The sequence below is a fragment of the Dendrobates tinctorius genome, unplaced genomic scaffold, assembly GCF_039654945.1.
Source record: "Dendrobates tinctorius isolate UK_male_01 unplaced genomic scaffold, ASM3965494v1 ptg000107l, whole genome shotgun sequence".
In the NCBI taxonomy this organism is placed as follows: domain Eukaryota; kingdom Metazoa; phylum Chordata; class Amphibia; order Anura; family Dendrobatidae; genus Dendrobates; species Dendrobates tinctorius.
In genome coordinates, this window is record NW_027361775.1 from 46,612,444 (window position 1) to 46,640,196 (window position 27,753).

Genomic DNA, 27,753 nt, shown 5'->3' on the forward strand with positions numbered 1-27,753 from the left:
CACTTTCTTTATTATATCATCAGTTCAGTTTTCAGAGATTGGATTAGCCACAAATTGAAGTACGCTCTTTTCTCTGCCAATCAGACCTTATCCAGCGATAGAAAATATGTGCCATGTGGTTTGTATCTCTCAACCAATTTGCAAATGACGATGTTCAAAATAGCATTTCATTAATCAAGTTGTTTGGACACATAAAATATTACTAAATTCTGTTATCTCAATTGTAATTTTCTGCAAGTAAAAAAATAAACTCATCATTAATAAATTCCTAAATACATTTATTTAGCATATTACACTTCTTTCGTCTAGAAAGGTAATCGCGGTCTTATTACATTGACTGATATTTGTCCTAGAATGTTAGGTCTGGTGCCTGTGAGACTAGTGATGAGCGAAGGTGCTCAGATAACGTCTTATCCGAGCATGCTCAGGTGTCATCCGACCATCTGGGCATGCTCGTATATCATGTTCGCATCCCTGTAGCTGCATGATTTGTGGCTATTAGACAGTCTGAACACATGTGGATTCCCTAAGAAACGGGAAATCACCACATATGTTGCGGTTATCTAACAGTTGTCATCATGCATCCGTAGAGAATCGAACATAATATACGAACACTCCCAGATGCTCAGATAACACCCAAGCATGCTTGGATGAGATGTTATCAAGCACGTTAGCTCATCACTACTGGAGATAGCTGGATACTACATGAAATTGGTATTTCCTGGTCACAGCAGTGGAGCTACTTACTGCACATGCTCACAGGCAACACTCCTATTAATGTTCTAGAAGAAATTTGTCAGTGTTACCCCTTCACGACATCTGCTGTACACGTATGGTGCAAGTCAGAGGCTGGTGTATGGGCGCGGGCTCATGGGATGAGCTCTCCCCATTCTCAGCAGGCGATGGCTGTGTGTGGTACAGCCAGGACATGCCTCTAACAATATCTGGTGGAACGATGCTCCGCCCATGATTGTTAACTTGTTGAATCCCACTGTCATTCGCAGTCTCTCGCATGAAAACCTGGCACTGCCGCCGGAACTCAGACCGGAGCATGTGGCTACATGTATTTCTATGCCACCGCCGCACGCTCCGGTCCCAGTGCCGGCGGCAGTGCCAGGTTTTCATGCGAGAGACGCACGAGGATCGTGTGAGTCTCTCGCAAGTGAGTTTGAGCCCTCTCACAGCAGATTTTAGGGTGCGCCGGCCGGAGAGGAGGGGGAAAGTCATTGTAAGCATCCAACGGCGCATCTGTGACGTAATCGTGGGTCGCTGATAGTTTGCTATGACTGCCCGGAGTCTATTGACCTCCGTGCTTGTCATTACGGAACTCCATTAAAATCCTGCCTGTGGCCGGCTTCAAAGGAGACCATGATTTCTGAGATATACAGCGATGCTGTGGTACAAGCGATCAGACGATCACAGGTTCAAGTCCCCAAAGGTGACTATTAAAAACAGTGAAAAGTAAAAATAAAAAACAGGAAAAAACAAGTTCAAATCACTCCCCCTTTCCTCCATTAAGAATAAAGATAAAAACAAAAATACACATATGTGATATCACCGCTTTAAGAAAAGTCTAATCTGTCAAAATATAAAAATAATTAACCCAATCTGTAAACACGGTAAAAAAAAGAAAAAAAATCAGGAAAGGCAATTTTAAGTTTCTTTCGTTGCAGCAATAACACACAAATGCTATAACAAGCCAGCAAAATGTCATATCTAGTCCAAAATGGTATCAATAAAATGCTTGCCTCGCCTCCCAAAAAATAAGTGCTCCCATAACACAAAAATGAAAACGTTGCTTGTCTTAGGAAATGGCAATTTTTTTTTGCAAACTTCTGATTTTTTTCACCACTAAAATAATTTAAAAAAAAAAAGCCATAACATGTTTGGTATCGCGTAATCATACTGATGAGCAGAATGATATTGCGAGGTAGTTTTTACTATAAAATATACACCATAAATTGTACACCAGAATTGTGGAGTCTTTGTTTTTACAACTTCTCCCCATTTGGAATTTGTTTCCTGTTTTCTGGATACACTAATGTGGCTAAATCAATGGTGTCTTTTAAAATGCAACTGGTCCCACAAAAAACAAGCCCTCCTACAGAATGTCTATGTGGACAGAAAAATAAAAAAGTTATGATTCTGTAAAAACTGAAATTGGTCGCGGCATGAAGGGCTTACTATAGTACTGTGAATATTCTAGAGAAAACACACGTGATTTACTAATTAAAGGTATCTAGGAATTTATTTGTATTTTCATTCACTTTCTTTACTCTTTTTTTTTTTTTCTATTTCCAGACAACTTATTTATTAACCAACATGGAACATATTGGCTGAGAGAATAATTTGCTGCTCTTCGCAAAAAAATATTTGCATGCAAAAATCCATCAAAATAAAACCAAAGGGGTTGGGCATCACGTTACATAAAATTGTACTTTTATTGATTCTGCTTCATGCTTCAGCATTGGTGGAATAATGTTCATCATTCACAAGATCGATAAAGCCACTGACTGAACTTAAAAGGTCATAATCTGTGCATTCATCATGCTTCGCTGCTCGGGACAGTGATTGGGTGCATTGGTCAAGTGAATGATGGACATTTTATGATGTCTGGACAGAACTGGCGTAGACCAACAGAGGGGTGGGGGGATTTATTCTATTATTATTTAATTATTTTAATACATTTATTGCCCCAATACTATTTTGATACTCCCAAACCAACCGCCACAATTCCCTTACAGTGCAATTAAGCAAAATATAACAAATAGAAATATACAAGTCCTGGGTTCCAAAAGATATTGACACATGCCATATTATAGTTACAAAAATCATTATTTAGTTTTAACGACTGCAATAGTTTTTAGCTTTGAAAACTTTCCCTTTTGCCAGTCCATTTCGCCCCTTGTAATTTAGCTCTTCAGGACTGAGCATATATTACATTGTCTCTGTATGGCTAGTGCTTTAATATGTTTTCTGCTTGATTAAAACTGTTATTTTTTCATTTTTTTATTCTGATAACCGTGCCTATCACAAAAATACATTCTCAATACAGACAAATCTTTTTATGAGAAATCTTAACCGCTGTAAAGGCAGATTACAAAAGTTGTAAGTTTTCAGTCTAGTATATCTAAATTGTATAAATGGTAATCTCTGCTTTTATAGTTTGTGATGCTTTTTAAAAATGTATTACCTGTAAATAATTTCTATAGCTATTGTTAGTGTTTTTCTGATCTTCTAAAACATACACAAAGTACTGAAAGTGGTTATCCAGTCTAGGATGCGCACACAGTCACAACCCTGCTGTATGTATCGGGGGCAGTGATGATTTGTATACTTGCAGTCACTTGCCAACTAGACTCTCCACTGTTTCTCAATATTCCAACATATGAGAGTCTAGTTGGCATGTGATTGCTAGTATGAAAACTGCATATACAGTATGTGGTAACTTTACTGCCCACCATCATGGGAAATGCAATGGAATCGTGACAGTGCGCACATTGGTAAATGTGACAGTGTGCACATTGTAATGATCCGGCAGATTGTAGTCAGTCAAAATGTTGCCATCATCGAACATCACAATGGGCAAAGTCTTGAATATATGCATCCAGCCTCACACTGTGTGGTCCCACCCTTTTGGCCCATGTATACTAGCAGCTTTCTGGCCAGCCTGAGTGCCGAATGTCTACATTAAGTTGATTACACAGGCCGATGATCAATTATGGAAGCAGAAGATCTCTAATATGATTGTTCTGTCCTCATATACATTGTATGTTAAAAGGAGCACAACCCCTGAGTACATGGAGCAATGTAGTGTTGGGAACAATGTTTTATATGCCTGCATAAAACTAAAATCACCAAATGAATGAGCATTTTCCTTGTTCTTTGCTGTAGGTATTATGGCGTATGTACATGCATTAATTAATACAACACAAAGGGATTGCACTGCTTACCTGTCCAGGTAACTCCCCCTGCTGTTACATTTGTAATTGTGTATTTTTTCATGAACTCGTGAACTTTTTCGTTCAGAATAGTCACTCTTTTTTCAGGCAAAATTTTTCCACTAAATAATTTGATCAAATTGCCCTTTTTTCCCAAATTGATTTATGGTTTCACATTTGTCTTGCATTGGTGCACTAACACTATTGTTCATGCTTCTGTGGTAGAAGCAAAGCCGAACTTTGGGAACCTGAAAAATGCAGCTTAAACACAGCAAATAACGTAGCAAGCCCTGCTTTTTGTATACCGTTTCTTTACTGCCAAGAGAGCAGGTTTTGTCTGCAGAAAAAAAAACTCAACAAAAATATACTGTGTGAACATAGCCTTTTGCGCCCCCTAAGGGCCCCGTCACACATAGCGACGCACCAGTGATCCCGACAACGATATGACCTTGTCAGGATCGCTGGTGTGTCGCTACATGATCGCTGGTGAGCTGCCAAACACGCAGCTCTCACCAGCGATGAGGACCAGCGACACGCGGGTAACAAGCGACACACGTCACTTAGTTACCCACTGTGTACCTTAGTTGCCAGCGCGCTGGTGCAGGGAGCTGGTAACCAAGGTACACATCGTGTTTCTAAGCGGTGCGCGGCACTTAGAAACCCGATGTGTACCTTGGTTACCAGCTCCCTGCACCAGCGCTCTGGTAACTAAGGTACACATTGGGTTTCTAAGCTCTGCGTGCCGCTTAGAAGCCTGATGTGTACCTTGGTTACCAGCTCCCTGCACCAGCGCTCTGGTAACTAAGGTACACATTGGGTTTCTAAGCACTGCGCGCCGCTTAGAAGCCTGATGTGTACCTTGGTTACCAGCTCCCTGCACCAGCGCTCTGGTAACTAAGGTACACATTGGGTTTCTAAGCGCTGCGTGCCGCTTAGAAACCCGATGTTTACCTTAGTTACCAGCGCCAGCTATCTGATGACTGGTCTCCCGCCTGCCACACGCAGCGATGCATGCTGGCCAGCGGGAGACCAGCGATCAAAAAAATGTCCTGGCCATTCCAGGACGATCAGCGATACCCGGCAGGGGGTCCGGTCGCTGGTAAGTGTCACACAGCGATCTCGCTGGTGAGATCGCTGTTGCATCATAAAACTTGTGACTCAGCAGTGATCTCGCTAGCGAGATCGCTGTGTGTGATGGGGACTTTACCCGTGGACCATTAGCACTCCATGAGTTCCTTCCACCAGTCCATTATTTGGACACATTATTCCCCAAGCACGTGTTATATTTTAAGAAAACACTAATGTAATTAAAGTAAGGCCTCTTTCACACATCAGGTTTTCGCCGTCAGGCGCGATCCGGCGCTTTTGACAGAAACCGGATCCGGCGAAATGCAATGCCGGATCCGGTTTCCCCCCCATTGACTTGCATTTGCGCCGGAGCGCGCCGGATGGCCATGCGTTTCATCCGGTTTTCGCCGGATCCGGCAATGTGTCGCGATCCGGCGTCTGGAAAAAACGTCTACTGTAACGTTTTTTGTCTCCGGCGAAAAAGCCGGACACGCCGGATCCGGCGCGTCCGGCTTTTTCACACAATGAAAGCCTATGAGCGCCGCAATGCGCCGGATCCGTTTTTTTGGTCTGAGCATGCTCAGTAGCTCTGCCCACAGGAGATATATAAAAGCAAGACAATGGGACCCTCAGCCACACCCAACATGCCACCCAAGCCAAGAACCAGGAGCAGGAGAAGGCAGCAGACATCTGCAGCAGCAGCACCATCAGCACCACCCCAAATGGAGCAGCAAATGGAACATGCTGAGGAGGGGAGTCCAGCAGCAGATGAGAGACGGTAATTATCAAATCCCCCATTCCTCCAAACTAGGGCCATGGAATATCAAGATATTCATTGGCCCTTTGTTTCTCTTTATTCAACAGCCGCCAAAGAGATGCAGCAGCAGCAGCAGCAGAAATGGCATCACTGGCAGCAGCAACAGCAGCAGCAATACCCACAGCCATGGAGTCTGGCCATCAACAGGACAGCACATCTTCTTCTGGGAGCCCTCCCTCGCATCGTCAGCGTTTGACGGTAAGTTTTTATTTCCAAAATCCATCATCTCTGTAATATATGTCTATTCATTGACTTTTATTTCAAAACAAGAATCACAAGATGAAGAGGAGCTCCCAGAAGAAGAAGGAAGGGGTGGACAGACACCTGGAGTGGGCTCACAATTGGTAAGTTTTTTGCATCAAACGCAGAAACACAACATCACACTACACACAACACATAGAAAACAATGTTCTGCAGACCACACACAGCAAACAAATGCCTACATCCAAAGACATAACATTTTTTGTTTTCTTCTCTAGTCTTCCCAATCTGGTGCTCGGCCAAGAGGTCCTCGCAGTGCCTCCCAGGGTCGTCGGCGACAGCAACGCGGCAGTCACCAGCGTGTAAGTATAAATATTTTTGCTTTGTTTTTTTGCTCTTTTTATTTCATTTCTTTTGTGGAGGCTAATTATGTTATTTTTGTCTTTTTCTTTAACAGCCTTCACAGCGTGCTCCCGACTCTGACGGTGAGGATGGAGGGATTGATGTGGACCGCCTCATCGATCTCGTCAGAGAAAGGAAGCCGCTCTGGAATATGGCTGACCGCCGCCACGCTGACCTGATCGTTACCCGACGACTCTGGGAGGAAATCTGTTCTCTCCTTGTGGGCCGCTGGGAGGACCTCGAAGCTCGGGCCCAGATTAAAGAGCGTAAGTATATACAGTACCGGTTGCTTGATGTAAACCAGTGTTTCCCGAACTCCAGTCCTCGTGGTCCCCACGGATCATGTGTTCAGGATTTCTATTTACTATGGAAATCCTGAAAACATGACCCCTGGGGACCATGAGGACTGGAGTTTGTGAAACACTGATGTTGTATACTAACCACTCCTTTCTCGTTTCAGGGAACAGAATTGTGAATCGGTGGCGGTCTGTGAGGGATCGTTTCAAGAAGGAGTTCAATAAAGAGATGCGGGCCCCGAGTGGATCTGGAGGACGCAGGAGCAAGTACAAGTACGCACAAGCCCTGTCGTTCCTCCGGGAAACAATGCTCACCAGAAGGTAAATATTACACACCACATGTGAAAAAAATGTTAGATGTAACTTTTTTTTTTCAGCCAGGGCCATACCATGTCAGTATTTTAATTGTTTTTTTTTCTCTTTATTACACAGCACGGTGAGCAGCACTCGGGAGCCTGCACGATTGGACCCTTCTGAGGCGATCCCTGAGGAGACCGGCACCGAGGGAGACTTCGACCGCCCCGGTACATCTGCACCTTCCCAGCCTTCCCACACATTCGACCCATCTGTCCCATCCACCAGCACAGGAGCATCGTGGCCGCCTACATTACATGAAGCTGCTGGTGAGGAGATCGCTTTCCCTTTACCCCACCCTTCTGCCCCTGCCACCTCTAGTACACCTGCGGGTACTGGGCGTCAGCGGCAGAGGGGTCAGGAAAAGAGTTATGCGCAAGAGTTCTTGCATCTGAATGCATCTTTCCAGAACTGTCTCAAAGTCTTGTCAGAGCAAATCTCCGCAGGCTTTCAGCAGATCAACTCCAGCATTCTGGAGGTGAAGACACTTCTGCAAACCATGCATTCAGAAGCAAGATCTTCGCCAAACCACACCTTTTTCAGGTCTGTTGTGGAGCGCATGGCAACACTATCTCCTACCCAGCAGATGCATGTAATGCATTCGTGCCACGGTGCTCTACAGCAGGTTACCTCCCAACCTCCACCTCCCACCACTGTAGTTCCTCCACCTGCACCCCCTCCAGCCACTTTCCATCCTCCCCCTCCTATTACATCTGCACCCCCTCCAGCCACTTTCCATCCTCCCCCTCCTATTACATCTGCACCCCCTCCAGCCACTTTCCATCCTCCCCCTCCTGTTACATACCAGCAACCTCACCAGTACCAGCAACCTCCCCAGTACCAGACATCTCCCCACTTCCAGCAACCTGCCCCGTACCAAACTCCTTCCCCGTACCAAACTCATTCCCCGTACCAAATTCCTTCCCCATACAACTTTCCATCAACATCATCTGCTCCTACAGTCCCTGCCCAACCCTCCACTCCACCGCCCACCACCTCTTCTGCCTCCCACATGTCCACCCATTCTGTAGCTTTTTCCACACCTTCACCTCTAACTGTTCCTTCCCCACCACGATCCCAGTCCTCTCTCCACACACCCAGTGTCGAAGTGTCCCGCAGCCCCTCCAGCAGTATTTCCACCCCACAGTACACAGATTTGTAACGTGTGTTTTTTGTAATAAAAATGCCCATTGGGTTTAAAACCTTTATTAAAAAAGTTTTTTGCACTTTAAAAACATTTTACAAAAAAAAAAAAAATTTAAATAAAAGTTAAATTATCGTTTCACAATGGTTGTCTGTCATTTCTTTCTGCGGCGAACTATGTTTTAAAAAAAGGTTAAATACAGGGTATTTCAAAGGTAAAAAGGTATTCAAAACCAGGTATATAACTGTGGGTAAATTTTAGCTTTTTGCCACAGTTGTGTTCCTGGTTGTGTTTGAAGCAAAGTATTTCACCTAAAAAGTTGTGTTTATTGTTGGTGATTTCCTACCAATGTACACAACTTTTGTTAAAAGGTGAAATACTTTGCATAAAACACAACCAGGTACACACCTGTGGCCTAAAGGTAAAAATAGTAAGACCATGACAAGATAGCCAACTTTGGTTGGCAAAGGTATATACTGTTGGTCCAGAAGGTACACAAGTTTAGGGCACAAATCTTTCACACTCTGTCATCCCAGTGTACTCTGCCTTGAGGTGACATAAAGTATAGTGGAAAATTGTCCCTGAAACCATCACAGAACTTCTAGTGGTAATATTTCCAATGACAACATCCATCTTCGCCAGTAACTTGCTCTTCTCTCCAACCTGCACTTTCTTCTCTACAACCTGTCAAAGAAGGGCTGTAGGAACATGCTATATCTAGTTTTCCAGTAGCCAATCCCGTTCGGAAGGCCACAAGGGTCAATTTTAAAAACCGGATGCGGCGTAATCCGTCGAAAAACGGATAGAAAAACGGATAGAAAAACGGATGAACCGGATGAGACGGATCCGGTTTTGTCTGTCAAGAACAAGACGGATCCGGCAGAAAACCGGATCCGGCACTTCAGGTTTTACAAAACATTTGCCGGATCCGGCATTCCGGCACGACGCCGGATCGCGCCTGACGCCGAAAACCTGATGTGTGAAAGTAGCCTAAGACTCACTTCTCATGTCCCTATATCCCATTTATCTTTACCTTGAGAGGAACAAACTGAATTAATTTGCAAAAGTTTCCATTTGCATCAGTTATGCAAACGGAAGCAGAAGAGACCCACTGATCTTTATGGGGTCTGTTTTGTGCTACTTTTCATGTACGAAAAAGGTCAACAATCAGAACTTTTTATTCCGTTCTACAAACTGAAACAAACAGAACCCTGATGGACCCCTGGATAATCAGTGGGTCTTTCGGCACCCCGTTTCATAATTAATGAAGCAATTCTTTTTTTTGCACATGAATTCCATTTGTCTAATCCTCTCAAAGAAAAAGACACATAGAATATTGACTCTGTCTCTGCCATTGCCTTCCTCCCCAAGTTTCTATTTATCTTGGTCCTCCTGTCCTACAGTCTTCCTGCATACATGAATACACAGAATGCCCAGGATTTATTCTCCGAATTGAATATAGTGCCATAGCGTACATCAGTGTGCCCTGAGGATACTGCCTGTCGTCCCATTTAGTATTGACTACAGTAGTTTTCGTACAACACTGTTTTATCTGTTTTAGAGCTGCCAGCTCTCTCAATTTTGAGCTTTATTTGCTGGTAGCTTTAAATATACACTGTGCATAGGCAGGAAGCTACCAATCAGTGATGGAGGGCGGAAATAGATACAGTTCATGAATATGGAGGACTAGATAACTGCAGTTCTGCTAGTCCTCTCAGTAATCATCTACTGCTTATAACTAATGGTAATGGAAATAAGTGTTTTATCAAAACTACAGCAGCAGCCCAGTAAAGATAGCTTTAAGGTACATTCAGACCTGCGGTAAATGATTGTCAATGGCTACATGTCATTTATAAACTTGTTTAGACAGACTGACCGCACTTCTGATCAGTAATATAATCCAGTTAACTGCAATCAGGGTCTCTACCCCTACATTATGTTTCAAAACCCTAATGTTCGGTTTACACACACACAGTTCTAACAAAAAATTCTGTTTTTAAAAGGTTAGTCCCATGTTAAATATTTATGGCATTTCAACAGGATATGCAGGCGTGTTAAATGAAATATGACCTACCACAATTAGAGATGGGCGGACACCTGGATGTTTGGGTTCGGCGGGTTCGACCGAACAGTTACAAAAAGTTCAGGTATCAGAACAGTACCCGAACCCGGACTCCATTCACTTGAATGGGGGGCCCGAACATCCAGTGCCTGTCACGCTGTCATGTGCATGACAGAGTGGCAAACACTGCTTCTGATCAGCGGTGAAATCATCCTTGCCAGTCAGAGAGCCATGGTTCCCACGCTGCCAAAAAACCACATGAGCCCTCAGCTGTGATCGGAGGTATAAAGCTTACCTCCGGTCACTGGTGTAGGCTGATCGGACTACTGATCCCATCATCCGACACCTGCTAGCGCTAATTACAGTGAGAGCAGAAGCGGCGGATGGGAATATTCATCAGCCGCTGTTGCACTATAAATAATTAAAAAAGGGCTTTCGGTGAAATTAGGCGAGGTCGTAAGTATGGTTTAATTAAGATTATTAAAGGAGTCTGTTATTCTTTCAACTAAAGGATTTTTTCTGGGTGTCTGTGTTTTCTTAAAATGTGACTATGGGGTTCGTAATGGGGGTGTCTTATTGACGCCTCTCCATTACTAACCTCGGGGCTTGATGTCACCTGACAATACAAAGGTAACAGCAACCCGCCCAACTATCACCCCTCTTTCCACCGCTACAGGGCATGTGGGAAGAGCCGGGCAAAGCGCCAGAATTGGTGCATCTAATAGATGTGCCTTTCCTGGGCACCTGCGGGCTGCTATTTTTAGGCTGGGGGGGCCAAAATCCATGGCCCCTTACCAGCCTGAGAATAGCAACCCCAGCTGTCTGTTTTAGCAAGGCTGGTTGTCAAAAATGGGGGGGATCCCATGCCGTTTTTTTAAATTATTAACAAAAAAACCCTCTATTCTTCATAACTAGCCTTGTTGAAGCTGACAGCTGAGGGTTGCAGCCTCCAGCTGTGAGTTTTGCCTGGCTGGTTAGCAAAAATACAGGGAAACCCATGCCTTTTTTAAATTATTTATTTACAGCGCAGGAGCAGCTGATGAATACTCCCATCTGCCGCTGCGGCTCTAACGGTTATTCGTGGCTGCAGGTGTCAGATGATGGGAGCAGTAGCCCCATCAGCTGACACCAGTAACTGAAGGTAGACTTTATACCTCCGATCACAGCTGAGCACTCTCGCTTTCTCTTGACATTGTGGGAACTGCGGCTCTCTGACCGGCGGGGATGGTTTCACCGCCAATCAGAAGCGGTGTTTGCCACACTGTCATGCACATGACAGTGCGACAAATACCTGGTGTTCGGGCAGCCGAACCCGAATAGTAAGTAACACTGACTTCCTGGTGAAGTCCGTGTTTGGTACGCCGAACTTTACTGTTCGGGTTCGCCCATCTCTAACCACATTCCATTTCTTTGTGTATACTTTGTGTTTCAAGTTGTAATCCAATGTACAAAAAAGATGTTTTTCCCTTTATCTGCTTCTCTGGAGGAATTCTTCTTATATTCCCCTTTTGCTCCCACGTCCTGAATTTCTGAATATATGAACAATAGTTTTGCTGAAAATGTGCTGGGGTTTAGACTCGGCTGCTCCGTCTGCAGGTGACACATATCATAGCCGTGCCCCTTTAGCTAGGCCGCCCCCTTTAAACACTAAATGGACCATTGAGAAAACTGTAGTTTAAAAACAAATCAATATGCCAGTCAATATGCAATACTCCTACAAAAACAAAAGCCATTGCACATTAACCGAAAGCAATTTACCTTCAGCTAATATTTTTCCCATTCACTTCGTGCTTTGGTATCTCACATCCCAAATACAAAACTGACCGCTCATTTATTGCACAGTTGTAAATGAACATTGAGGAATTGCTCGTTCTGTTTGTCAGGTAAAGAACAGAGTCTGCACCACGAGATAAACAAATGCAGGCAAGTTTGTCATATCTCGTCCCTGGCAAAAGGACATCTATCTCTACGATAAGGCTTCCATTAACTGCTAGCCTGCGGCTACAGGGAAACCTTGCGTTTTACTGCACTCTTATTTTCTGCAACCAAAAGTAGTGACCTATATTAGGACTGAAATTAGTGTAAATGCTTTGTGGTTTCTCATGGGTATTTGGCCCTGACCCTCCAGGGCATGAAATGTAATTATACAAAGCTTTTCAGGAGGAATTCTGGGAATCAGATCTGCTTTTCTTCTGGTTTCTAGTGATGCATACACCTCTGCAGTTTATTTCAGAAGGGTACCGCATGCTGTTAGTGTGATAGGAGCAAGTTACTGCTGAAATCAATCCAAATGATTGCATTGTGATGTCTCTAAATTGTGATGTAGGCTGCTTTTCTCAACTGTATACATAAAGATTTGGCAAATAAATGGTTCAATGACAATGAAGAAGAGGTGCTGGAATGGCCGCCACAGTCCCCAGACCTCAACCCAATTGAACACTTGTGGGTAGAGTGAAAGCGAAAGCTGTATACATACCCAAGTGAGTCAACCGATATGCACCAACTTTGGGAACATGTAGAAGAGACACGCATCTGATCGAGAGCTTACCCAGAAGGATTCAGGCAGTGTTGAAAGCCAAAGGAGAATTTACAAAATACTAACAAAATACAAAAATTTAAATTTAGATTTTTAGGAGCAAAGCAGTAGCAATGCAGTGACGTGACAAGAATCTGCATAACTAATCATATGCTAAATAATTAACGGTCAAATTGATTTTCTATAAAATGATGGTAGTCCCACATTCAAAGCTGTAGTGGATGGTGAAATATGGAGCCTGAAAATCAAAATTTCAAAACATTGTTACTAGTGAGGAGCGATGGTGCTCGTATAACATGCAATCCCCACATGTGTTGTAGCTGTCTAACAGCCATGAATCATGCAGCTGCAGGGACTCAAACATATTATCCGAGCACGCCCAAGATACTAGGATAACACTCAAGCATGCTCGGGTAACACGTTATCCTAGCATGTTCGCTCATCACTAATTGTTTCTCATCAATGTAGTTGCTGTTAGGTGATGTTCACATGTTCAGTATTTGATCAGTATTTTACCTCAGTATTTGTAAGACAAAACCAGGAGTGGAAGAATCAGAGGAAAAGTATAAGGCCGGGATCACACATGCGAGAAACACGGCCGAGTCTCGCATGTTAATACCCGGCACTGAGCCGGCACTCAGATCGGAGCATTAAGCTGCATGTATTGCTATACAGCTGCACGCTCCGCTCGTGAGTGCTGGCGGCAATGCCGGGTATTAACATGCAAGACTTGGCCGTGTTTCCCACATGTGTGACTCCGGCCTAGTAGAAACATGTCACCACCTCCTTTTTCACCAACTCCTGGTTTTGACTTACAAATGCTGAGGTAAAATTGGGAGCAAATACTGATTGTGTTCATGTGGCCTTAAAAGAGTTGTCTGGGATCAACATAAAATGGGCAAAGAGGTTGGTTATGCTATAAAATAATAAAACAAGAGTTACTTAACTGCTATCTCCCCTGCCAGTACATAGCAGCAGCAGGTACCTGTCCGTGTGATTGATATGCAATAAACGCAGAGAGACCCGGCAAGGCTGGCACCAAGCCAGCAAAGGAGCAGCCACTCATCCTCACCTTTGCTGGTTTGTTGCCAGTCTATCTGTGAAAGCGCATAAAAGTGTTGCCATCACTGCAGAACAATAAGCACAGACCAGTTCTGTAGCCGCAGGGGTTTTAAAAGGTAAACATGAAAAATATATCTTTGTGCCGTGTTAGCCAGTACATTGAAAATATCAAATATTGAGATTCCTCAGTGGTTGATATGTTGTAATGGCTAACTGAAAAAATGCTAACAAATAGTAAGTTTTCCTGACTACTCAAGATGAAGAGACCTGAGTATTCTGGAAAACTTACTATTTATTATCATCCTTTTAGTTAGCCATTACAACATATCGACCACTAAGGACCCTCAATTTTTAAAAAGTTAGTAATGCTTCTTTTTGTTTTTCGGTTAATTGCAAAACACATCCAAAAATGCTTAAAAAAAAAATAAAAACCAGGTATAAATAATAATGACTTTTTTTTACAAATTCATTTCATAATGCCAAAAGCAGTATTCATAGCTATATTAAAGTAACCTGAGCATTGACATTTCAAATGTAATGATTGTAGATACATTAATAAATCCTTTACATTTTACTCTCCTTTTCTCTTGAGGACAATAGAAAGACTTCTGTAATAACTGCTGTCCCATTACTCAACACAAAACCCATCGTAAACACAAACACACGGACATGTTGTGTCTCCCACCTTCTCTGAGGAGAGAAATGGGAACCTAACAGGAGGGAATGACTGTATCACAGCTGAGATAACCTCTAAGCTATATCCATTGGTGGAGCAGATATGTATTCATTGGGACTAGTGTGGAGGAGGGACGAGATGAGATCCAGGCTGTTGTGGGAGACATTTTGTACAAGAGTGAATATGAGCACAGAAACACTGTGGAGCTGGGGTCACACTGCGTTAAGGCTGGGTCCACATTGCATTATGGGCAATCCACTAACGGGATCCGTTAGATAGCGTCGCTAACGCTATCTAACGGATCCGTTAGCGCACCCATTGCCCGCAATAATAATAACGCATGCTAATGCATGCCAAAATCAGCATGCGTTAGCAAGTATTTGTTATTTCATGACGCACCCTCAAACGCTGCTTGCAGCGTTTTTGGGTGCGTTGGCATTAACTGTGCATAGGACAGTATGGGCTAACGCATGGTAGCGCTTGCTACCGGAGCGCTACCATGAGTTAACGCATACCGTTAGCGCTAGGTGCTAAAAGATGTCAAATATGACATCAGCGTGTAATCGGCATGTGCTAGTGATATGCGGTCATTCTGTTATGGACCCTTGGACGCAGGCTGCAGCATCCGAAGGTCTGTCACCTCTAGCGCAGATGAAGCATCTGCGCTAGAGGTATAGCATAACACGATCGCGTTATGCTATAGCATTAACGCAGCCCATCAACGCTATGCGTTGAACGGACTGCTTTAACGCAGTATGAACCTGGCCTTAGAAATCAACATCTCACATAGCATTACATAGCAGCAGTTGCTATCAGTGTGTCAAGAGTGGGAGAAGAGCGTTGCATTGACAATCCAACACAATGGGCAGCACTTTGAACACATTTTATAAGTGGTCATAAACTTGTAAATAACTCATGAAAGAATAAAGGTATGTTAAAACCAAGCACACCATTGTTTTTCTTGTGAAATTCTCAATAAGTTTTATGTGTCACATGACCCTCTTCCCACTGTAAAAAGCAAAGTTGGATCCAAAATGGCCAACTTCAAAATGGCCGCCATGGTCACCACCCATCTTGAAGAGTTTCCCCCATCCGATATACTAATGTGCCACAGACTTGACGTTGATATCACCAACCATTCCCATTTTATTTAGGTGTATCCATATAAATGGCCCAACCTGTAGTTTGAGGCTTGATTATCGCTTGCGTGTTCCATGGTTCATCCTCTGACTGTAATGCCCAGACTTTCTGTGGATCTCCTATTTAAAATTTGACCGCCTCATGTAACCCTAAGAGTCTGTCACATTTGGGTCAGTTAGTGCACACAGATGTGTGATTCTGGCCTGAGGGGTAGATAAACCACTAACCATGATCTAAACTGCAGGTTCCAGGTCCACTGTGACTTTGAGGGAACAATTATTTGTACTAGACATTCTTCAAACCAACTTTTTACTCTCTTCTGTGTAAAGCTGGGCTTTATAAATGTGTTTTCCAAGAATGATTTACGGCCGAGAAGACCATAGTAAGCCAACACGACAATTGCACAGAAACACTGTATGTCATGGTCACGTGTGTCTGGACGCAGCGAGTACCGCAAGGCGAACCCATGACACGCGTGACCCTGGATACACCACCTCCAGTAGGGCGAATTTAAATAATAAAACGTGCAGCTGGACACACCGCCTCCAACTGGCGAATTTAGGTAATACACGTTATATATACAGTAGTCTGGAAACCCCGCCTCCAGTAAGGCGAATTTAAATAATAAAGGGGAAACCTGGGTAACAATAACAATGGTGGGCCCTGCGATAGAGAATAGGGACATAGAGACCTCCTGTACTCCCCTGAGCCAGTGTCCCTGCACTCCTAACGTTCCCTATGCCGTTCCGCACCAGGCAACGCACGCGTACCTCACACCCTGACTCGCCCTGCACCTAAACCCTCACTAGGGAATTGGTCGGTGCGGAAACTAATCCCACCACTGCACTAAACACACATAAGGGAAAATGACAATACAGGGGGAACACCACTTGGCTTTGCTCTGTTGCGTACGCTCCTAGCAACAGAGCCCACCACCTGCGTCCATCTTCTCCACCCGGATCCATCACCATAGTGCAGCCTTGGAGCAGAGTCCACCACCAGTTGCAGCTGCCCAGTCCCAAAGATGAGTCTAGCTTCTGCCAAAAAGTCCAGCATGCTTGAGTCCTACTTCTCTGCCAATAAGTCCAGCATGCTTGAGTCCAGTTTTCAGCAACCAACCAGCATGCTGAGTGCAACTCTCACCATAGTCACCACTCCACCAAGCCATGCAAGCACTTCCTGCTGACACCATAAACTGCGACTCCACCACGCCATGCCAGCTCTTCCTGCAGACTACATCGTTGGACTCCACCAATCCATGCCAGCACTCCTTGCAGACTCCAAAGCTGCCACTCGTCCCCTCTGGCTGGGCTGCCCAGGACTCTAGCTCAACTCCATTTATCACCCAGGCTTCCTTGTAAATGACTAACTATACCAACAGTGATTGAACACACCTGACACTCTTTTATAGAGCCTCACACCTGATTTGTAATTACGTGCACATTAAACCAAAGAAGTAAAGTGCAATACCACTCACAACCACCGGGGCAACTTAGAATGAACGACACCACGTGTAATTCTAATGGCCACCGGGGGCAATCAACCCACTTTGGCACCAAGCCAAAGGAAAAAAGTTCACTTTGTCCATTTACTTATCAGATCCACCTTGGATCATGACACTGTATTACCCTTTGGGTCTTATTTCACAAGCTATGGTGCTGAGCTTTGGGAAAAAGCTGAAATAGCAGAGCTCACTTGATGATTTTGGACATATTTGTGCAGAATATTTCAAAATAAAGAAAACTATATACTACTTGGAATTCTACGCTGAACACCAGCTTTCAAAGAGCAGTCTTATTTTCATAGTGAATCTATTTTATACTTCATCTGAAGTGTTCTAGACATTCTAGCTGGCTGTTTAGGAATTTTATATTTGATTTATAAGCCATCATTACAACGGAAGAAAATTCACTTTCAGCAGACCATGCATTGCTTACATAACAAAAGGGGCATTCAATTCTCAGTTCTGTTTTCCTCTATCATAAGTCTTCACTTTAGAAATAATTGATGAGGTAGAGATAGACTGTCATTCCTTCAAAGCTAGGATATTACAGAGTATATCTGTATTATTGTGCTGCGGCTTCATCGCCCCCATTTTACACATATCTAAGCACTTCTTAGCATATCAACGCACAAGGTGCAAGAAGTTCCTGCTGTTTCACTTTTGTAGTATTGTAGTTTACCACTATTAACATTCCTTACCTATTTCTTCTTTCTTTCTGTAGGATGAAGTTCAGTTTCCTTTTAATGTGCCTACTTGTCCTCACAATCACAAGAGATTGTATTTGTGGTAAGTAACAATCAAAAAAATGAGTTTTAATGTGTAATTGCCTATTATCCTTAGAGTTCACTCACATCTGCAAAGTAGCTGAGATTCTCAGCCAGAAAAGTCTGCGAGTATCATGTGTTTTTTTTCTCACCTAGCATCCGTGTATCATGCAAGTGCTATGCGAGTGTGCGTTTTTTTTCCTCACCTACCATCCGTATGACATTTATAGGAAATCCATATCCAATGCATTTTTGACATCAGCTTTTACATTCAGTAATTCTGTTATTTCAATCTAGTTTTTGAACTAATAAAATAATCTTATATACAGATATAGATAAATAATAGTAATAAACAGTGAGCAATGTCAGTGAGCTATATAATTAGTGCAGTGCGTGTGTAGCTTTCTGGACATGTATTTAGCTAATAAAGAAATGAATGGCGTGGGGTCCCCCTTATTTTTAATAACCAGCTGAGAAAAAGCAGACAGCTGTGTTATTATTCTGGGAAGAGGCCAATATCCATGAAGCTTCCCAGGCTTTTATTATCCGCTCACAGCTGTTTGCATAACCTTTACTGGTTATTAAAAAGAGGAAAGCCACCCAAAAAATGACACAGGGTCCCCTCTATTTTTAGTAACCAGGCTAAGCAGGTAGCTGCGGGCTGATATTAATAGGCCGTGAAGAGGTTATGGATATTGCCTCCCCACCCAGACTAATAACACCAACCCTCAGCCGCTCTAGAAATGACGCATCCATTAGCTGTGTTATTGATTTATGAAAAAAAGAAAATAAAACAGCTGAGCTCTCAAAATATATAAAATGCAACAAAATGTTTTCTTGTGTGACCTAAAACTGTAAAGCTTTGCTTCATCATTTACATTTTTTTAAGTTATTTATTTTTGTTCTAGCGGATTATGTACTATAGTCAGCAAAATGAGAGCTCACGTTTAATGGATTCATTGCAGATTCAAAGTTGCTTCTTTTTTGTATCTTTTGCATATATTTTTTTCCATTTTAGAGGAATACATTGCATGATCCTTCTAATAAACTTTAAAATCTTGCACATTAGTCTTCAAGAGTACAAAAAAAAAGATTTTGTAATCTATTAAGGCACTGGAGAGCAACTGAGCTGTTACAATAATAGGAAAGGTCCCAAATGTTTACTTCAGCTAAAACAACTGAAAAACTAAAATCAGGCAAAAAAAAAAGAGAGAATGGAAACCAAAGGCACATGTTAAAATGTGAGTAAGGTGAAAATATAAAAAATCACTATAATCACTTAAAGGGAATCTGTCAGCAGGTTTTTGCTACCTCATCTGAGAGCAGCCTGATGTAGAGAAAGGGAAGCTGAATCCAATGATGTATAACTTTGTTTACTGGGTTTAGCAGTTCTGACACAATCAAAGATTTAGCAGTGAAGCAGGGCTGAAGAAGCTAATCCCGCTCCAAACACAGTCACAGCAATGATATGCTCCTCATGCTAAAACAATCATTGTAATCAAACAGAACTACAGAGGTTGATAAGGGGGACATCACTGAAAGGGAATCTGTCACCCTTTTTTTGCCCTATTTGTTGCCGGCATAGACATTGGGGGCTTATCTACAGCATTCTGTAATGCTGTGGATAAGCCCCCGATGTAACCTGAAAGATAAGAAAAAAAGAGTTAGATTATACGCACCGAGGTGGGCGGTCCGGTCCGGTGGGTGTTGTGGTCCGGTCCGACGCCTCCCTTCTTCATGCGCTGACGTCCTCTTCTTCCGTCCTGTAATGGCTCCGGCGCACTGCTCAGAGTCCTGCAGTGCGCAGGCGTCGGGAGAGGTCTGGCGCCTGCGCACTGCAGAATCCTGCTCTGCCCTCAACAGGGCAGAGCAATGCGCCTGCGCCGGAGCCATTTCAGGAAGGGATAAGAGGACGTCAGCGCATGAAGATGGGAGGCGTCGGGCGGTACGGCGACACCCATCGGACCGGACCGCCCACCTCGGTGAGTATAATATAATGTGTTTTTCTCCTCTTTCAGGTTACATCGGAGGTTTATCTACAGCATTACAGAATGCTGTAGATAAGCCCCCGATGTCTATGCCGGCAGCTGAAAGACCAAAAAAAGTGACAGATTCCCTTGAAATCTGTGTGTTAACCAGTTCAGCATTTGGTCTTCATATTAAATTGCAAAAATCCTGCTGACAGATTCCCTTTAAACATGTATGGCTGAATCATGCATCCAGCTTCTGATGCATGCTGCCCATGAATCAGCTTTAATCTCTTCCCAACATATGACATACATTTGCAACATATGTTGAGTCCCCTTCTTTGAAGTAGGCTCAGAAATTGAGCCTGCTTTATTCCCTGCAAATGATGTCTGTTAGGGTATGTGCATGCGCCAGTGTACCCCTCTGAGTTTATGCAAGAGAAAGACGCTTCAGGACACAGTCTTTTGCCCCAAAACTTTTTTTTTCAATTGGCTTTTCATTTTTTTCTTTTTTAGCGCTCTTTTTTGCCAATAGCGTTTTCTATTACTTTGTTATATAAAGCAGAAGTCACGTAAGAAATTGTAAGGATACTTCTCTTAATTGCTTCATGTCTTTGGAAATGTGAAGCAGTTAAAAGAAGCTCAAACGACTGAACATATACACAGCGAGTCATTTTTACAATGCAGTGCATTTGTTGATTCCTTTTAATATTTATTAAGTGCCTTTTCAGAAGGGCTATGGGGTGCAGCCACCTGGAAAAGATGGCATGTGGCATACCCATTTTCAGCAATGAGTTGCCTCTAACAGCATCTGGTGGACTGAGCTCCACCCACTGCTGTTAACCTGCTAAATGTTGCTGTCTAAGGGTACCGTTACACTTAGCGATGCACCAGCGATCCCGACAACGATATGGATCGCTGGTGCATCCCTAAGTGGTCGCTAGTGAGCTGCCACACAGGCATATCTCACCAGCGACATCGCAGGGGTCGGGGGTCGCTACTTACCTGTCAGAAACGGCGATCCTGACGTCCTCCCGCCCGCGTCCACACGTCGCTCGTCGGCGACACAGGAAGCTCAGCAGGAAGCACCGAACGAGAAATGATCCAGGACCTTCTCGCATGACCAGCGATGAGCAGCGGGGGAGCCGGTCGGAGGTAAGTATCAGACATAGCGATATCGCTAGCAATATCGCTGCTACGTCACAAAATCGGTGACGTTACAGCGATATTGCTAGCGATATCGCTATGTGTAACGGGGGCTTAAGTGTGCCATTGTAAGTGCCCATCGACATCCCCTGCAATGTGATAGTGGAGTGGTGATGGGTTGCCATGATATTTGGGGATCTGTTTAGGATCCCTGTGCTTTCAATGACGGTACTCCTATGAAAACGAGTTTGTAGCTGGGCTTAATAGGACACCCTAATTTTTATTAAATACTGTAATACTACGGTATTGTAGTATATAAAATAAATAAGTAATAATAATAAGACATGATCACAGTTTCAAGTCCTATAAGGGCACTACAAAATGCAATTAAAAACAAAAAGAATAAACATTTGGCATCGCCGCGTTCATAAAAGTGAGTTATCTAAATGTAAAAATTAATCCCATTGGCAAATGGAATAATGAGAAAAAAATTGAATTGCTAGATTGAGAGTTTTTCAGTTGGCGTAGCAGTTAAAAAAAAAAATAAATCAAAAATACGAATGTCACAAAATGGTGTGAGTAAAAACACCAGTTCAGGGAGCTAAAAATCAGCTCTGACACTGCTCCATCAAGCAAAAAATGAAAACATTACGGGTCTCATAAAATGGTGACAAGTGACTTTTTTTTCTTTCTACATTTTTCCACAAATTTGTTCACTACTTATATAAAAATATGTACAAGTAGTTTGGTATTGCGGTAGTCGTACTGGCCTGGAGAATCATATTTCTGGGTCACTTTTATTATACAATGAAAGCCGTAAAAGCAAAACACCAAAAACATTTGCATAATTGCTTTTTTTGTACAGTTTTACTGCTCTTCGTTTTTTTCCTACCGTTTTCCGGTACATTGAATGGTAAATTTAATGGTCTCATTCAAAACTACAACTCATCCCCCCAAAAAAAACAAGCTCTCAAAAGCCTATGGCTCTTTGAAGAAGAAGACAAAAAATAAATAATTGCCTGGTTGGAAGAGGGTTGAAGACTATGTGTTATGAATGGGTCACCGAGGAGGATGGCAGGAACAGACTAAGCCACCAGAAGACCAGAGAGGTTGGTAACTAAGCGGATTGCAGACCCCTGATCCTATCCGCACAACTAGCAGTAGCCGTGGAGCGTTTCTACGATGCCCTAGACCCTTCGTCACAGCCGGAGGACTAACTAAGCCTAAAGACAGAAAGATGAAATCTAAACTGCCTCGGAGCAGATCCCCAAAGGAATAGACAGCCCCCAAACATATATTGTTGGTGAGACAAGATGAGACACAAACACAGGCAGAGAACAGACTGAGAAAACGGTGGGGCCCAAGGTGTCTAGACAGGACAGGACAGAAAAAGATACTGTCTGCAATCATGCACAAAACCCTGAAAAAGTCCAACACTTCTGATATACAAAAAAGCCTGAGATCACACGATCTAACCCCCGCTAGATCAGCACTCTGGTATAAACTGGCAGCAAGCAAAAAGATACTAACATAACAGGGGACTGAACAAGCTGCAACGTATGAAGCAGGGCCCAGCGCTGCCCCCAGCAGGGAGCACGCTGAACCCTAGCAGCAAAACAGAAAGCAAAGACACAACCAGATTAGATGCAAAGGATTAGCAAAAGAATCACTTAGCTGAACATGCAGATCAGGCAGGGGACAAAAAAGCTCCAAATGCACACAGAGCAAAAAAATCACCAGCAGCCTTCAAGAGCAGCCAGCTTCATTATATGCTCCCAGCCAGCAATCCCAGATTCCCAATGATCATCGTCAGGTGGAGAACCTCCACCCACCTGGCCAGCTCCACTACTCTCAGTAACTACCAGAGGGAGCAGAGGGAGCTTCGGCTCAGAAATCCGAGCAAGGGAGTTCACAACACTATGTTCACGATTTCAAGATGGTTTTTATTCCAATGCATCTAACGCAAAAAATACATTGAAACCACTTTGCAAGTAATCTTAAACAGAATCTGTCAGCAGGATTTTACCTCCAAATCTTTTTATATTCACATGTATCTCATTCAATGACAAGTCCAGCAAAACCTTTACATGAACAATCCGCTCCTCCATGACTGAGAAATCAGCGTTTGACTTAGTATACAAATGAGGCCGTAGATCTGAAGCCTCGGTCACTCCACCTCTGTTCCCCAGCCTTCTCCGCCTCCTGCTTGATTGATGGGCTCTTTGCCTGCAGTTACACAGTATAGAGGCTTTCAGTCAAGCAGGAGACGTGGCACTGGGTGGGGATTAGAGTTGGAGTGACAGATGCATCAGGTCTACAGCCTCATTTGAACAATAATTCAAACACTAATTTCTCAGTAACGGAAGAACAGACTGACCATGTAAAGGTATTGCTGGACTTTAAAAGAGATAAAGGTGCGAATAAATGCTTTGGGGGGTTAAATCCTGATGACCTTAATTTTTTTCTTTTCTTAACATTTTAAGGATTTATGTACATGGCAGTATAACGACTCTGTCCATGCGTTTTTGAGAAGAGCATTCAGATGTGCTGTACGTTTAGGTGCCTTTTTCCCTAGTTACAGCTGCTTATTTTCAATTGTGGAATTACCAAAACTGGGTGCAGTGTGCTAAATTTCAGCTTCAATATATAAAAAGGTTTTCTTGCTTTAGTATCACGGAGTCGCCGACCACTTAGAATGCCTTTAGGCAAGTTCGGTAATTTGATCATCAATTTCACTCCTATTATTCGTATTACTCTGCATACATGCTATTTTGTAACTTTTTGCAACGTGCTTTGTCTGGAATACATTTCTGGGTACTTAGAGGAGATGAGATTTAGCAACTGATAATGCTCTGAAGAATTAAGTGCATTGTATTGAAATCTACAAGATTAAGGTCATGTTCACATGCTGCTGATTCTCATGAAATCCCTGTTTCATCAGAATCATTAGGTGGTCCCAATTGACTGTATTTTCTTCCCACATTTCAAAAACGTACTTATATTAATTGGCTTCCCATTAAATTGACATTACATTAGAAGAATTAGATTAGAGGCCACTTGAAGATAGGAGTGATGTGCATCTATTGCCTGTACGACTTTATGAAATATTTTGGTTCTATAATTGGAAAATAATTAATATAATCAATTGGTCTAACTGTAGTGTTGTTAAAGAGACCCTCAAGACTTATTTGCATCAGTACAGTGTATGTGTGGCAGTTACTTAATAATTATAATTTTGTCCCTGGTGCTTTAATAATCTGTATTTTTAAAATTGCGTTGCTCATGTTGTATTAGAAATCAATACTCTACAATATGAATGGACTTGACCTTGGTGACCCAATGATAGATTTGTATTTTACACAGTAGCTAATCCGAGGAGACAGAGATGCAAGAGGATGGAAGGAGCAGCAGCCTGAACCAATGGGAACTTGTGTCTCGAGACTACCACAGTTTACCTGTAGGCACTGTAGCTCAGGTGTAGTCACAGATCACAGCTCAGCAAGTCATATATTTAGAGCGCTGCATGATTGCCATAACTCCCGAGTAGCAGAAACTATGTAGTCCTTTGTGCCATCCTGTTTCTCTAACTCTCATGCTTCTCTATTGGAGTTCCGTAATCCACTTAATACATCTGTGTTTGGCTGTTTTCGTAACCTCGCCTCTTGTGGCTGTGTCCACGCCCTTAGTTAAAGAAATGAACGCCAGGAACTCATAAGAAGGATTGATGATGACGAAACAACACAAGTAACATTTTAGTGAAGGAATCAATGAAGAAGAATCAATTTTAAATTTACCCACAGATGTGCCACCTTTTTTTCCCTTTTTGTCTGATATAAAAATTAGACCGGTTCCCTTTTCGAATGCTGTCAGTAAGCGCTCTTCCATATAGATATATAACCCAAAAAGAAAACTAGGAAGCAGGAGCATCTCAGGTAAAAAGTTAGTCTTTATTAGAGAATGATATAAAAGCACATAACTTACAAAAAGGAATAAAAAGGGGGAAGAAGGAGACACCAAAGTGTCACATAATACGGTAATGCCAGGGAGTATACAGCAAAAAGATATACCTGTATCTGAGATCATGGAGACAGATATCAGCCTAAATTAGGTTAGCCTAATAGAAAATACACCATAAATCCTTAGTGGGTACAGTTGTGCTCAAAATTTTACATACCACAGCATAATTTTTGCTTCCTTTGCCTTTTTCAAGAGAAAAAACGCTGAGAGTTTGAACACTGCTGACTGGCATTATCAATTCCTTGGATATGTTTTTGTATCCCTTTCCTGTTTTGTACAGTTCAACTACCTTTTCCCGTGGATCCATTGATAATTCTTTTGCTTTCCCCATGACTCACAATCCAGAAACGTCAGCTTTTATGCACACACACTGATTACAAGCAAACAGGTCACAGGTGAGGATGTTACCTTTAGTAGCCATTCAAGCCCATGTGTGTCAACTTCTGTGCATGTTATCAGGCCAAAATCACCAGGGTATGTAAACTTTAGCTCCGGGTCATTTGGATGTATTGGGTTGTCATTATTATTTAAAAAGTAAAAACACAGTAGTTTGACAATAAATGCCTTCACCTAACCACTAACCATGAGTGGAGAAAAAGTTTTGGTGTTATCATTCATATTTATTGAAAAAAGGCCAAGAAAGCACAAATTCTGCCGGGTTATGAAAACTTTTGAGCTCAATTGTATAATGGGTGTAGAAGATGGCATTAGACAGGTCTGTCATGATCTCTGTACGTTTTAAAGTGACTGTGCATCAATAAAGCAGAAACATGTGTAATAGCAGCATCTTAGATAGTAGTAGTCTAAAGATAAATATACCATAAACCCTCAATACAGAAAAAGCAACATTATGCTGATGTATCATGTCCGCATTTTAGGTATACTAAAGAGTTCAGGGAAAACAATCAGAATGATGGTGCAAAACAGCAGTGAACACCACCCAGTAAGGTTAGTATTGTGCAGGGAGAAGAACGCCAAGTAGTCATGGAATGGTATGGGCCACAAGATATAAAAAACAATATTCCCATGATGCTAATGCAATAAAACCCCTGTATACAACCTAAGGATAGGCCATCAATAAAAAAAGTAATGAGTAGGACCAATCTCTTTAATCGGAATATTTGGAGAAGCAGGAAGAAAATAACAGCAAAGAAATTACACTTTTGACATGCTGACGTGTACCCACACTTAGCACCTATTAAGAAATGTTTTGTACTGGTCATCATCATCCGTGCACCAGGATTGCATCAGCCCCAAGACCTGAACTCCATATTATGTTCCTTGTGCGTTTAAAACTGAATTACTTGAAACCGTACTAAAGTTGCACCATAAATAATTAATTATGTCTTAGTTTTATGAACATTTTTTTTCTTTGTCATTGCACGATGTGCTGCTCCAAAGTGAGATTTCATCCCTTAGCTACTACTGCAATACAACTTCTGCTCATTAACTCTCAGCCTACTGGAAAGTAATGAACTCCTTTATTGCAGCGCAAATTAATTTAGCAGCCAATTGGCGGATATGGTGCATTTGGTACATTGTGCTCATAAGGAACCTGCTTGCATACAGATTCTAGAGGGTAATGTGCCAGATCATTGACAACAGATGGTCAAGAACCAGGTGATTGCTGGAAATTAGGTCAAGGTGCTGGCACATTGCCGTCTGGGTGCTTATGATTGCTGAGAAATGTTAAAGTTATTGGATGTGTAGCATGGCATAAATAGTAACAAGCAGTGCAATTTTTATAGTGCAGACTGAATGCAGTTCTCTCTGTAATTTGCTAAATGACTTAACTCTATGTATACAGTATCATTAGATACACTCCATGGACAAAATTATAGGAACACATGTCTTCATTGAATTCAGTTTTTTCATTCCGTTCCATTGACAAAGATGTAAAAAAAAAACAGGCACCCTTCCAAGCATTTGTGGAAGAATGGGTTGTTCTAAACAGATTGCTGAATTTGAGCTTTGTCCTGTAAGGACATCACAGTTTTAACAAGTCAAAGTGTGAAATTTCTTCTGTCCTAGATATTTCATTATCAAATGTTAGTGGTATTATTGGTTGATTCAAAATTCCCTCAGACACCCTCCCAAATCTTAAGGAAGAAGGAACGAAACGTGCGTTGGGGTGGGGGAAACACCACTTGCATACAGCACTGTCTGTGGACCCTTATGTCATTTGGCACAGGTAACTATATCTTTGGATCTCTGTCATATGGATCTGCTTAGTGAACAGTTCATGGCCAAACTTAATTAGCAGGCACTTGTACCGCTTTCTTTGTACTACTTACGCCATGTTTTCTAAGGTCCTTTTTTGAGCTCCTATATAGTTTGTACTATTTATTTAAAATCTGATAGCAACTGAATTTGTGGGAGATTTCTCTAAAAATAGGTGTGTATACCTGTTCACACAATTTTTTCTGTGCTAACAAGTCTGTATAATTATCCGGTACAATTTATATTACTTATCTACATGTTATATTAATCTTTATTGTAAATCTTGAGATTTTTTGTACCTGACATGTCCATTCATTATATTGTGGTGGCTGTATTCCCCTCATTTGAGGCACCTTGTATATGACTTTTTTTACTAATTGGTTCATTTTTAATAGTAATTAATAAAAAAAAATATTTTTAACGAAACCAATTGTTT

General features: G+C 42.4%; 1 protein-coding gene across 3 annotated transcripts in view; it reads left to right on the plus strand.

Annotated features, from left to right (window-relative positions):
- Positions 1-27,753, plus strand: part of IL1RAP (interleukin 1 receptor accessory protein) — a 340,076-nt gene that overhangs the window by 186,755 nt on the left and 125,568 nt on the right. For 2 of the 3 annotated variants that reach the window (XM_073589428.1, XM_073589430.1), the window contains exons 1-2: positions 3,885-3,961; positions 17,925-17,989. In XM_073589428.1, the coding sequence (XP_073445529.1) occupies positions 3,900-3,961; positions 17,925-17,989 (127 nt within the window). In that variant the 5' untranslated portion in view covers positions 3,885-3,899. Of the gene's footprint in view, positions 1-3,884; positions 3,962-17,924; positions 17,990-27,753 lie in introns of those variants that run through there. The other variant, XM_073589429.1, reaches the window with a different exon arrangement.